The sequence below is a fragment of the Capra hircus genome, chromosome 4, assembly GCF_001704415.2.
Source record: "Capra hircus breed San Clemente chromosome 4, ASM170441v1, whole genome shotgun sequence".
NCBI classification, from domain to species: domain Eukaryota; kingdom Metazoa; phylum Chordata; class Mammalia; order Artiodactyla; family Bovidae; genus Capra; species Capra hircus.
Window position 1 is genome coordinate 92,715,997 of NC_030811.1, and position 10,378 is coordinate 92,726,374.

The following is a 10,378-nucleotide window of genomic DNA, read 5'->3' on the forward strand; positions in this document are numbered from 1 at the left end:
CCACCTCCTGCCCTGCTGCCTTCTCCAAGAACAGGACTGCCTTCTTCGGGGGAATGAACTTCTGCATTTTTCTAGCACCTTCGGAGGTGTAGTCCTTTGGGTGTTGGGAAACGTCAGATTGGGTCACTGTGGAGGGAAAAGAAAGGCCCAGCTGCTTCTCGAGGAAGGATGAGAGAACAGGCCGAGGAGCAGATCTACAGTCCCTGGCGCGGCCACGTCTTCAGAAACGCCCACGACCTCAGGACCAGCCACGGTGTTTTGGCCCTTGGGACTCCAGGGCCTGGTTTACCTGACCACAGGGTGGGCTCAGCCGTCGCAGGTATTCTTGCCAGTACCCCCGCCCCAGCAATCCCAAACCGCGCCACGGACCTAAAGCGTACTGGGGCGAGCTGAGACTTCCACCCACTGTGTAGAAACTGGTGTCGCCGCTGCTGTCACAGCCGCTCCAGGAGGGACCGACAAGGCGGCGGGTACCGTCCCCTCCGGTCGCTTCCCCGGGCTGCGCCCGGGTGCGGGGGTGCGGCCCGCGCGCTCCGGCGCGGAAGGAAATCGCCCCGCGCCCGCGGGCGGAGGGCGGCGGGGAAGAAAGGGGGAGGGCAGCGAGGAGGCGGGCAGAGGGGCCGGCCGCCTGGGCCAGGTCGTTTTTGAATGGTTTGGGAGGACGAATTGTTAGACCCCGAGGAAGGGGGGTGGGGACGGAGAAAGGGGGGCTGGAAAGCGGAAACTTTCCTATAAAACTTCGAAAAGTCCCTCCTCCCCACGTCAGGCCAATGACACTGCTGCCCCCAAACTTTCCGCTTGCACGGGAGGTATAAGAGCCTCCAAGCCTGCAGCTTTCGCCCAGCTCCCAGACACCTCGCGGGCTCGCCGACACCGGCAGCGTTTCCAGGAGGCCGAGCGGGGTGTGCGTGCGGCCGTTGGGCGCCTTCTTTTTGGACCTCGGGGCCATCCACACCGTCCCCTCCCCCTCCCGCCTTCCTCCCCGCCTCCCCCGCGCGCCCTCCCCGCGGAGATCCTCCCTGTCCCTCCTCCCGCTCCCTCCTCCGCGGGCCGCACCGCCCGGGCCGGCGCCGCGCGCGGGGAAGCTGGCGGGCTGAGGCGCCCCGCTCTCCTCCTCTTCCCCGGGCCGCCCTTCTGCCCCGGGCCCGCGAGGCCGCACGTCGCCGCCCAAGAGATGATGCAGGACGTGTCCAGCTCGCCAGTCTCGCCGGCCGACGACAGCCTGAGCAACAGCGAGGAGGAGCCGGACCGGCAGCAGCCCCCGAGCGGCAAGCGCGGGGGGCGCAAGCGGCGCAGCAGCCGGCGCAGCGCGGGGGGCGGCGCGGGGCCCGGCGGGGCCGCGGGCGGGGGCGTCGGAGGCGGCGAGGAGCCTGGCAGCCCGGCCCAAGGCAAGCGTGGCAAGAAGTCTGCGGGCTGCGGCGGCGGCGGCGCGGGCGGCGGCGGCAGCAGCAGCGGCGGCGGGAGTCCGCAGTCCTACGAGGAGCTGCAGACGCAGCGGGTCATGGCCAACGTGCGGGAGCGCCAGCGCACGCAGTCACTGAACGAGGCGTTCGCCGCGCTGCGGAAGATCATCCCCACGCTGCCCTCTGACAAGCTGAGCAAGATCCAGACCCTCAAGTTGGCGGCCAGGTACATCGACTTCCTCTACCAGGTCCTACAGAGCGACGAGCTGGACTCCAAGATGGCAAGCTGCAGCTATGTGGCCCACGAGCGGCTCAGCTACGCCTTCTCGGTCTGGAGGATGGAGGGGGCCTGGTCCATGTCCGCGTCCCACTAGCAGGCGGAGCTCCCCACCCCCTCGGCAGGGCCGGAGACCTAGGTAAGGACCCGGCGCCTCTGCGCCCCGTCGCCGCTCAGGTGGCAGACAGAGTGAAGGCTGGGGTGCGGCTCCCGGTCCACCTGGCCTTCCTCCCCGTCTCCCACTCCCCTTTCACACCCAACCTGGCACCGCCACCTCATCCCCCCGCGCGTTCCTGGAAGGGAGCTCAGTCCCCGCTAGGGAGAGGAGGATGCGCCCTGGTGAGGGGTGTGCGCGTGCGTGAGTGTGCGTGACAGGAGGGAAGACTGAAAAAGATTCGAGGGTCACGGGTAAGGACAGCCTTGCCAGCGCCTCTCTTTCTTTTGGCTTTTAAGTTTTCGTTCTCCTTAAAACAAATGTTTCCAAATTCCACCTCCTCCGTCTTTCCGCCCACCCACTTCCTCTTGCCCTTGGGCTGAAATCCTTCCAGGTTGTTCAGCGCAATTTCTCCGTGGTGGTGATAAGAACAGTGCTCACTAGTTTTACAAAACAGCCACAGAGACCTAAACAATAACCAACTTTCCCCCCCTCTGGGTTTTTGCAGATGTCATCCAGAGAAGGAGAAAATGGACAGTCTAGAGACTCTGGAGCTGGATAACTAAAAATAAATATATTTGCCAAACATTTTCTTGGAAATTAGAAGAGCAGAACCCAAATTCAAAGAAACAGGGCGTGGGGCGCACTTTTAAAAGAGAAAGCGAGACAGGCCCGTGGACAGTGATTTCCAGACGGGCAGCGGCACCATCCTCACACCTCTACATTCTGATAGAAGTTTGAACAGTTGTTTGTGTTCCTCCTCTTTTTTTTTTTTTTGTTTTTTTGTTTTTTTGACGAAGAATGTTTTTATTTTTTCATGCATGCATTCTCAAGAGGTCGTGCCAATCAGCCACTGAAAGGAAAGGCATCATTATGGACTTTCTCCATTTTAAAATGGTAACGATCAGAGGAATTTTAAGAACACCTTTAGAAATAAAAATACTGGAATCAAACTGACTCACAAAATCACAGTCAGTTAATTCCTTTTTTCATTCTTCCTCTGAGGGAAAAAAAAAACTTAAAATAACAAAAAACGACATTCTATTTATTTATTGATGACCCACGGTAAAATGCAAATAGATCCGGTGTCTAAATGCATTCATATTTTTATGATTGTTTTGTAAATATCTTTGTACATTATTTTTCTGCAATAAATAAATATGATTGAAAATTGTAAGAACCTTAAAGTTTGGTCTATATTTTTAAAGGACTAAGTTGGCAGTAAATACCTGCTTGTTTAACTCTGGAGACACCCAGGAGGGTGAGAGGGCATTAATATAAACAAAGCAGTGAAAAACTCAAACTAGTTATTGACAGGTAGGGGCATGTTATGTAGAAAGATTCATTATTCCCATTTGGTGTTCAGTGAACTTAGCATCTCTCCTTCATCTCTTACCAGGTCCCCAGACAGCAAAAACTTAAGTTATTCACCTCTCTTGCTTATATTTTGAGAATGCAGTTGTAAAACAGTTAAGCAAATAAGCAGTGGAAGTCAGCACTATTTTCTCTTGTTACTGTGTGTTTTTGTCATACTCTCCACACTTTATGAGGACTTTTAAGTAATAGGTTTATTTCAGTGAAAGTATGCATAAAGTGTTATCAAAATTACCTATCTATAGATAGATGTGTATACACACATGTAAATGACTACAAATGTATAGAAAATAAAGTTTAATTCCACATGAAAGAGGATTCCACTTATACTTTGCTTAACTTTCTCTCACGAACAAGAATGACATTTAATGTTGTTTGCTAAAACAAAAAGTCAAAGTTAATATTTTCCCATATTGATCTCCATTTGGAAAGCAAGCTCCTTACAAGCTGCTCCATACAACTACACAGAAAACAATTAAAGAAGCTGAATTTTCAGTATCTTCAGTAATTATTGGAACAGTTACAATTTTAAATGCTATAGCTGTTTATTTTCTAGTCCACTAGCAACTATATTTTGTAAAATTTATCCATAGAATTTTTCCCTGGTTACTTACATGAATACAAAATCTGATTCAGTTAAGTAAAAGAGTTAACATGGACAAATGGCACTTGACTTTTTATTTCATTCTAGTTATTTCTGGGACAGAAAAATACTAGCTTTTATAATGAATACCATTAGAAATAGTGAGTTTGTATCACTAAGTTCTTAAGTTATATCCAGCTTATTGCCTTCAAGTATAATTAGGGATGTATTCGAACTGGAAAATAATTTTGCTGCCTAATTCAAATAATGACTATGGCAAATAAATGTATGACTCGAAACAGTGTTTGCTCAGCTCTGGTTGAGGTTATTATATTACCTGAAGGTTTCCCCTCTTTTTCACACATCATAGAATGCTGACATAACAATATTGTAAATTTATTATTGTAAGTATTTTAGACCATGTTTTGCAGTAAGGAGCCTGTAGAATTTACTTATACCAAAAGATTAGTGAAAGCTTCAGGAAATGCTTTTTTACATTTTTATAGTTCTTTATAAAATAACAGGACAGAAACTGATTATTTGTGGAGTGCATGTGTGTGTGTGTGTGTGTGTGTAAAACAGAATTGTAAAGAGGATGCCCTAGAAAATGAGGGAGGGCATCTAGAAGGTGATTTTCTCTTTTGTGTCATCGAACCACCTCCATTTTCTAAAGTGTTCATGGAGGAATCTTGTTACTAGCTTGGTCTGACTATTTGATATTTCAGATTTCTTGACGTACATCAGAATGGAGCTGACCATCCGGCTGAGAAGGTAATTCCGATCTTATCTCTGATGATATAGAAACTAAAAGTTTCAAAAAAGGTAGCCTTCCATTTGCCTTTTTTCTTTTTTTCTTGTGTGTGTGTGTGAGAGAGAGTACTCAACTTGGGAGAAAAGCAAATGTCACATTTATGTTGAGTAATACAAAATACTAAACAAGCTAATATTTTTCTTGAGATTTTCAGATAAATGAATGAAAGAAATGTGGTGAATAGTTTTGCTTTGAGTGAGAAGGATTCACAGTGGAAAATATTAACTATAAAAATCCAGTTTTCAGCTTGCCAGACTATTTCTGTATACCCATCTTTCCCCATCCCTTACACACCACAATGCCAATTCTACTTCATAACAGAAGTGAAGCACCTGTGTTTCTATCCATGTTTCCTATTTTCATCTCATTTCATTTTTATTACCTATTCTTATTTAAAGGGCATTTAAGATGAATTACCTGTTTCAGAAGTGAGAATTCAATGTGGTGTCTGGACCCAGGAGTCTTTACCCTTTAGCCAGAAGATATTCAGTGAAGGCAAAGTATTCTATTAGATTGTCTTGGATGAATTCTAAATAACTAAGAACGTTTCCTCTGCTGTGCACATGATCTTTTAATCATGGTTTTAATTTCGTTGGATTGATAGGCTTCAATCATAAGAAAGCAGTACATTTGTGTTCCCATTACACACATTTCCCCTCTTTATGCACACACTTGCTAACAAACACATGCACAAATGATAATTCATGCACAGTTGCAGGTACCCTCCCCAAAGTGGAACATTTTAATAAACGTTAAAGAGCAGAAACTCTTACAACCTGTGTCCTTTTCCCCCACACTCAGCAAGGACACAAGCTTCTCGCTCCTTCGGTCCTCAGGCTCATATTCATAATGGAGCTTTTTAAGGGACATTTGGCCTCTTGCAAAAAAGTCGAGCATTTTGCACATTCCACGGTTTGGCAAACTCAGAACTGGTTATTTTCTCTAGACCGGTATCAAGTTCTTCTCAGGCATATGATTTCACTTGAAGTCCTGCCCAGGAATCCTTCAAAGTGAGCGTTTGTCCCACTCTCATGATGTCAGGCGGTTTTCCCTGCATCTGTAATTTGAAGAAAAACAAACAAACCTGCGGGGAACAAACGCCACGGAAACCCAAACAGAACTCCGTGGGGAGCGGGAGTCTCACCTGCGGCTAGCGCGGGCGGGGGTGGGCCCGGACTCCCCGGCGTGGGTGGCGGGCGGGCCGCACCGTGGGGAGGGCGACAGTGTCCGAGGCCTCCGAGGACCGCGTGGACAGCCCCTGGCCCCGCGTCGGGCCGCTGCGCGCGGAGGAGGCGGCTCCAAGTGTCAGCGGTAGCAAGGGGAGCAGCAGCAAGAGATTCAGGCAAAGGCCCAACTTCGTATTTCCAGAGACAGGCCCGCATCAGCCACAAACAAGGGTCGGGAGAGGGGTTCCCCGGGGGCCACTTTTCCAGATTTTTCTCCTGGTTTGCCGTAAAGCGTGCCCCGCCCCCAGCACCAGCAAAAGTGGAAGGAAAGTGTACGAGCAAAGCGGAAAGAGAAATAGGTTTCCTCATAATTTCTGAAAGCCGATCACCCCACTGATTCTCAGGCACCTAGCAACCGAAGCCCTCGAAAACGCAAACGGGATTATTAATACTACTTGCTTACTGAACAGCAAAAGATGGACCCAGTAAATAGGCCATGGGATACATTTTCCATTTGCTTTCGTCCCCAGGCCCCAGAACGTGAGCCCTCCTAATATTTTCTTAGCAAATCAAAGCACGTGTCCTTTGAAGAAGGTGTGTAATTGGAGTTTAAGGCATGTATGGAATTCCCAGATGTCTATAAAGTAAGAAGGAGCATGTGGCAGGTCACTGGAAGGTGGGGCAGGTTAAACTCACTGGCAGGAAAGTTCTCCTTTTCTATTCTTCTTTATGAGGGCCGCGGAGATAAGCCTTTGGGAAAGGATGGGACGGGTCATAATAAATATCCAGCTTCTCCTATCAGAGTCACAGTAACCATGGTAAAAAGCACATGGTCAGAAAACCTCAAAGAAAACACTCAATTATAGCCGGGATTTCGTGGGCGCCCTGCAATGAGATCGTTTGGGGTTTGCTGCAGCTAGGGCCTGGATCCCCCTGCAGCCTTTCTTGTTTACGTGGACTATTTTCTTTTCCTTCTATTTCCGCACCCCCCGCCCCCGCCCCCGCGTTTGTGGATGTGTCTTCGTGCTTATGCGGGCCATTTAGGCTGGAGCCAGAGGAACAAAATTCCAGATTAGAAAAAGAAGAAAGCAATTCTAAAAGCATTCATCCCAGAAGGCAGCCTTTGGGGGGACGGGGGGAGGGGAGATTGTGAGCAAATGAAATGAAGTTTCTGTAAAGCCTCCTCTCTACCAGAGACAGCGAATGCTCAATGCAAAGGCAGTAATCAAAATTAGCTGCTCCTTGTCACTCACTGCGCTGAGGTATATGGATGTGTAAGAGACGGTCGAATTTAGGCGCGAGTTTGCTGCTGCTTAAGCAGGTTTCTTTGCTTTTTGTTTTGTTTTTGGTCTAATGCCGGAATCAGAAAAAATATGACTTTTCCCCTTGGGTTCAAGATGGTGCCGTCACTTACCTGGACAGTGGGACCAGAGGCAGGAGACGTAAGGAACCGGTTTCTGCGGAAGAAACTGGCCTTGGCAAAGGTTGGCGCTAGGAAGGGGGTGAAGTTGGGTCACCTGTGGCTGGGGGGGCAGAGGTTTCCCAGCGAAACTAGCTAGAACAAAACGCGCCACAGACCCCACCACTGAGGCAGGCAGAGAGGGGAAAGGGACGCGCCTGGCGTGAGGCGAGCGTGACAAGTGAAAAGTTAAGCAGGTACCTGAAGGAAGTTTATCTTGCCCAGATGTTAGGGCTTTTATGAAATGTCACGTGAAGAGAACAGATGTATAACTTGCAAATGGGGCCACGCCTGGAAATATAAGGGAAACAAATGCTTGGAAGGAAAACCCAGGCATAAATCATCAGCCTCCTCCGCTAGATATCTATTCTCTCCTTTAAATGTTTGCTTCCGGAAAGGGAAGACACATCTTAAGTGCGTCTTCCAGAAGGGGTCACAGTCCAATCCCCTGGCCAGCGCCACCCTACCCCATCCCTTCCTCATCCCCCCGCCCCACCCCTTCATCTAGGTGGCTTGGGTGTGGGTGGTTTAGGTGGAGGGCGCATTTCTTTCCTGCCCGTGTTTTCTTTCTTCACATTCCCCATCCCCCACGTTAGTCTCTTAGCCTCTCAAAGACGTTTGATCCTGAGAAACATATCAAATCTCGGTTGGGAAAAGCTGAAACTAATCAATTGCCTTTTTGAAGGGGTAGAGAGTGATAAGAAGAGCGAAGGAATGCCAGGCCTGACAGACCCGAAACCTTCAAGATGCTTGAATGAGCTGAAAGACATGCGAGTTATCCCTCCCTCCTGGGGAGGATCCAGAGCGCTGGGGATCCCAGCCGCCCATGGGGTAGGGACTTTACCAAGTTAAATCATTGGTTTGGTTGAAAGGTTTGTTTTTTCTTTTTTTAATGACTTGTACAGATAGGACTTCCCCCCCACCCCCACATGTAAGAAGGAAGTTCGCTTTATAAACAAAATTAAAATGAATTAGCAGTTGCCCAGTTGTGGAAGTCTAATTCCTTTCTCTGTATTTCAGAGAGAGGTTCATGGGGGTTATTGTGAATGTTACCTACCATGTGGCACAGGCTTGGTTCTCTGTCCATGTTAAGGTTTTAAATATTTGTCGACAGTAACTCTAAGGTTGTATATTAAGTGACCTGTGCTGTGACTCTTCCTTCAAATGCAACACTATTCCCGTCTTTGTTAAACTGACATTGCACCTGGCTTACAGTTATTCTTTAGCCACCAGTTCAGCTTTCTTCTTTAAACAGAACTTCAAAGTTGGAGTATTTTTTACACAATATTAAATTAAAATTGACTGTCAGAATTTTTCTGTCCTTTCTGGATTTCCAAAGGTGTGATCAGAATTGAAATATATTCGAAGTGATCACATTAGCTTTAAGGGTTAATCATTTTCTTTTCTTTTTTTTAATGCACAAGACCAGATGAACAGACATACCTCTTTTCTCCATAGCATGGAATCTAAACACCCATCTAGCCATCCCTGGAGGAACTTAACCTTGCTTTGTCACCTTTGGGTGCAGAACATATATGGTGATGATCCGGAAGGGCCTTGGACTAAAATCTCAGATCCTCCCCCTCTGCATTTGCCCAGCCTTGATGAATGTTGGGTTGGACCCTGACTCGCTGACTCTGCTATGTAAAGCTCTCCTCTGAGGCTTCCAGACCTCCATTTCTAAACATAGTACTGGACAAAACAGTCCACATTTCTTTTCCTCTTTTGTTCCTGAAACTTTACACCAAGGAACTGTTAGCATTGTTGAACACCAACATGCAGTGAACGAACACAGAACTTCTCAGTGTTGCAACTTTAGCAATGACAATGAATCCTTCCCAGAGGTCTGCTGATGCACCCCTAAATTCTGGGGTTCCATTCCCAGGGCAGAACCCTTCCTTCCAGATCAGCATTCTTGAAAATGTTCTTATGAAGCCCCTGTTTCACCGCATGGAAGAAGGACATTTCAGTTAGCCTCTTGTTAAGGTTGCCTTTGGCCTCATTCCTCCCTGACTCCTCTTGCTACCCCCTATCAACACACACCTTTTAAAACTTCTAACTCGTAAATGTGTAAAATAGACCTGGGGCAGAGAATCCTTCTTCCTCTTCCTTTTCTCCAGGCCCCGACCGAGTGAAATTTAAAACACATCCCATAGATCAGTTTTCCTTCTCTGAAGTTAGGCATAGTCCACGACCCGGATTTTCAAATGGCCCAGGCTGGAGTCTGCAATATTTAATCCAGTCAGCTATTAAATGTCCTCCAGCTAAATCAAGAGTATAAGGATCCTTACAGGGATAATGATACCAGGAGCAGTCTGGTGAAGGAGTAAGGGGGCTGGGAAGGGGAGAAGACTCCAGGGATTCTTTGATTTGGAAAATCCTGTTTTTGGAACTTCTGTCAGAGTAATAACAAAGCAAAGAAACATGAAAGAAGCAACTCGCTGTCCCAGGATATGGTTTTAATGAAATACTACTACCACACACACAATCTACTATTAATAACCGCTTCTGAGACTCCGCTTTTCCTTTACCTATTAGGGACCAAGAGGCTCCGTAACGTGATCCCCTCTCCCCCTTCTCCCACCGCCTCCTTTCCTCCCCAATTAAACCAAAGTGGTTGTTCTTCTGAGTCCAGGCCTGCAAACAACCGTGGGCTGACAGTGCCCTCTGCATCCAAGTTTCTGGTCCCCTCTCTTGGCAGAACCGGGTCCCGGGACTGGACTGCGGGGTTTTTTGCCCACTCTTCCGAAGGCGGGCTCCTGCGCCCCCCGCACTCAGGGAGCGAGTTCTCCAGGTCCCTGACTGGAAGCCTTCTTAGGACCCCCATACTTGTGGTACCAAGTAGATAGTGTGCCCCAAATATGCCTGTTTTGGCTCCCAGCTGACCCTGCCCGGAGCTTTTTTTGTTGTTGTTGATTTAAAACACCCGGAGAGACTGCAACTAATAGAGCAAATGGGGCTGGGGGTAGGGCAGGGGAGAGAAGGGGTAGGGGGTGGGGAATCGCCAGAGAAAAATCCACAGTATTTGGGAAGAGGGGAGCGGCAGACTTTTAGATAGCGAGGAGAAGGCATTTTTAGCAGCCTCGTCTGTCATCTGTAAGTAGTGGACAGATGAAACCGAGCCTGATCAAAGTGGTCCGTTAGTAAATCA

At 48.2% G+C, this 10,378-nt stretch overlaps 1 protein-coding gene across 1 annotated transcript; it reads left to right on the plus strand.

The window, feature by feature from the left end:
* Positions 1,035-3,021, plus strand: TWIST1 (twist family bHLH transcription factor 1). Its single transcript, XM_018047345.1, has one exon. It carries the CDS (start codon positions 1,175-1,177, stop codon positions 1,775-1,777), a length of 603 nt encoding a protein of 200 aa, XP_017902834.1. The 5' UTR covers positions 1,035-1,174; the 3' UTR covers positions 1,778-3,021.

Excerpts from the sequence above, each read along its gene's own strand:
- TWIST1 (XM_018047345.1), top strand. The coding sequence starts at position 1,175 with ATGATGCAGGACGTGTCCAGCTCGCCAGTCTCGCCGGCCGACGACAGC.